The sequence below is a fragment of the Cicer arietinum genome, chromosome 7, assembly GCF_000331145.2.
Source record: "Cicer arietinum cultivar CDC Frontier isolate Library 1 chromosome 7, Cicar.CDCFrontier_v2.0, whole genome shotgun sequence".
Taxonomy (NCBI): Eukaryota; Viridiplantae; Streptophyta; class Magnoliopsida; order Fabales; family Fabaceae; genus Cicer; species Cicer arietinum.
In genome coordinates, this window is record NC_021166.2 from 46,484,481 (window position 1) to 46,486,764 (window position 2,284).

Sequence of the window (2,284 nt, forward strand, 5' to 3'; positions counted from 1 at the left end):
CACCTTGGTTCGCCGACTTTGCTAATTTTAAGGTAGGTGAGGCAATTCCATCGGATTTCACGTACCAACAACGAAAGAAGTTTATCCATGATGCCAAATTCTATGTATGGGATGAACCCTTCCTGTACAAAAGAGGAATGAATGGTTTGTTGCGAAGGTGTGTGCCCAAGGAGGAGCAAGAAAAGGTATTGTGGCACTGCCACGACTCTGATTATGGGGGTCATTTCAGTGGTGATCGAACTGCAGCAAGAGTTCTCCAATCGGGATTATTTTGGCCTTCATTGTTCAAAGATGCATTCAACTACGTGAAGAAGTGCGATTGATGCTAGGGCACCGGTGATATTTCAAAACGGGATGAGATGCCGCAAAATCCTATATTAGAAGTAGAAGTGTTCGACGTGTGGGGTATTGACTTCATGGGTCCATTCCCATCCTCATATAAAAAAGTTTATATTTTGGTGGCGGTAGATTATGTCTCCAAATGGGTTGAAGCAGTTGCTACTCAAACTGATGATTCGAAACAAGTCATCACATTTCTCAAGAAGAACATATTTGCCCGTTTTGGCGTACCTCAAGCTTTGATTAGTGACGAGGGCACTCACTTTCTAAAATGAAAAATGGAATACCTTCTAAGGAAATATAATGTGCGTCATAGGGTGGCAACCCCATATCACCCACAAACCAGTGGACAAGTTGAAGTATCCAACAGGCAGCTTACGCAAATACTTGAAAAGACAATGAATTCCTCACGAAAAGATTCGTCAACGAAACTTGATGATGCACTTTGGGCCTATCGAACAGCTTTTAAAACCTCCATTGGTATGTCGCCGTATCAAATCGTGTACGGTAAAGCCTGTCATTTGCCGCTCGAACTGGAGCATCGAACATTTTGGGCGAAGAAATACTTGAATTTTGACTTGGTTAAGGCAGGCGAATCAAGAATTCTTCAGCTTCACGAGTTAGAGGAGTTCCAGAATTTCGCTTATGAGAACACTAAGATATATAAAGAAAAAACCAAGAAATGACATGACAACAAAATTAAATTCAAGGAATTCCAAGAAGGAGAGTTGGTTCTTCTATTTAACTCAAGATTGAAGTTGTTTCCAGGAAAACTAAAGTCAAGATGGTCAGGCCCCTTCAAGATAATCAAGGTATTTCTATACAAGGCTGTGGAGTTGAAAGATACACACTCAAATCGGAACTTTAAGGTGAATGGACAAAGGCTCAAATCGGAACTTTAAGGTGAATGAACAAAGGCTCAAATCTTATTTAGGGGTAGAGTCAAAACTTTCGATCGAGTCCATCCATCTAATCAACACTTGAAGAGTGGAATGTCAAGCTCAAGACACTAAACGAGCGCTTATTGGGAGGCAACCCAAATTTGTATCCTTTGCACCGTATTTATTTATTGCATTTCAGATTTATTTTACTACATTTAGTTCCAATTTTAGTCTCTAATTGCTAGTTCTATTAGTTCTTGATGTTTGGTATGAGCAAGGAATCAAAAAGATGTGTTGAGAAGCGATTTTACTATTCAAAATGACAGGATTTGCGCCTAAGGCGCCCCCTGAGCGCTTGAAGCGCATTTCACAACTCTGTTTCAGTAAACGCACGGCTGAAGCGCGCCCACAACGCTTGAAGCGCTTTTCGCAGGGTCCTTCACTGTGAACGCGCGCCTGAAGCGCTTTTCACATTATCTGTTACTGTAAACGCGCATCTGAAGCGCGCCCTGAGCGCCTGAAGCGCACCCTGAGCGCCTGAAGCGCGCCCTGAGCGCCTGAAGCGCGCCCTGAGCGCCTGAAGCGTTTTTCACAGTATTTGTCACTATGAACGTGCGCCCGGAGCGCTTGAAGTGCATTTCGCACTACTGGGTTTTAAAACCCCCATCCTCTCATATAAAACTCCCCTCTTTCATTGTCACTCTCCAAACCTTCCTCCATTATCATCAAAGGTCAGTTTCCCTTTCTTCATACAATCTCAAGTAAGTTTTCTCTCCTATCCAACATGCTTTCATCCTCAAGACCTAATGGCAACCCAACAATAAGCAAAATGAACTAAGGTCGCAAGTACATCCTTCTCCCAACCGCACAATACATTCTTATTCAAGACCATGGCAACACAAAAGTTTCATGCCAAACTTCTTGTAGTCAAGAAGTTTGTGAGTGAGAAAAACTTTCAGTTGGAAGCAGATGAATTTGTTGACATCCAGGCGATGATTGCGGCCAGAGGATGAGAGAAGCTAACCACATTCATCACCACAGCAAGCAAGTCATTAGCAGTGGAA

At 42.7% G+C, this 2,284-nt stretch overlaps 1 protein-coding gene across 1 annotated transcript; it reads left to right on the forward strand.

The window, feature by feature from the left end:
• The first annotated feature begins 617 nt into the window (after nucleotides 1-617).
• LOC105852625 (uncharacterized) lies at nucleotides 618-1,207 on the forward strand. The gene is made up of 2 exons (XM_012718824.1): nucleotides 618-958; nucleotides 1,108-1,207. The coding sequence occupies exons 1-2, from the start codon at nucleotides 618-620 to the stop codon at nucleotides 1,205-1,207; spliced, it is 441 nt and encodes a 146-aa protein (XP_012574278.1).
• The last annotated feature ends 1,077 nt before the right edge of the window (nucleotides 1,208-2,284 follow it).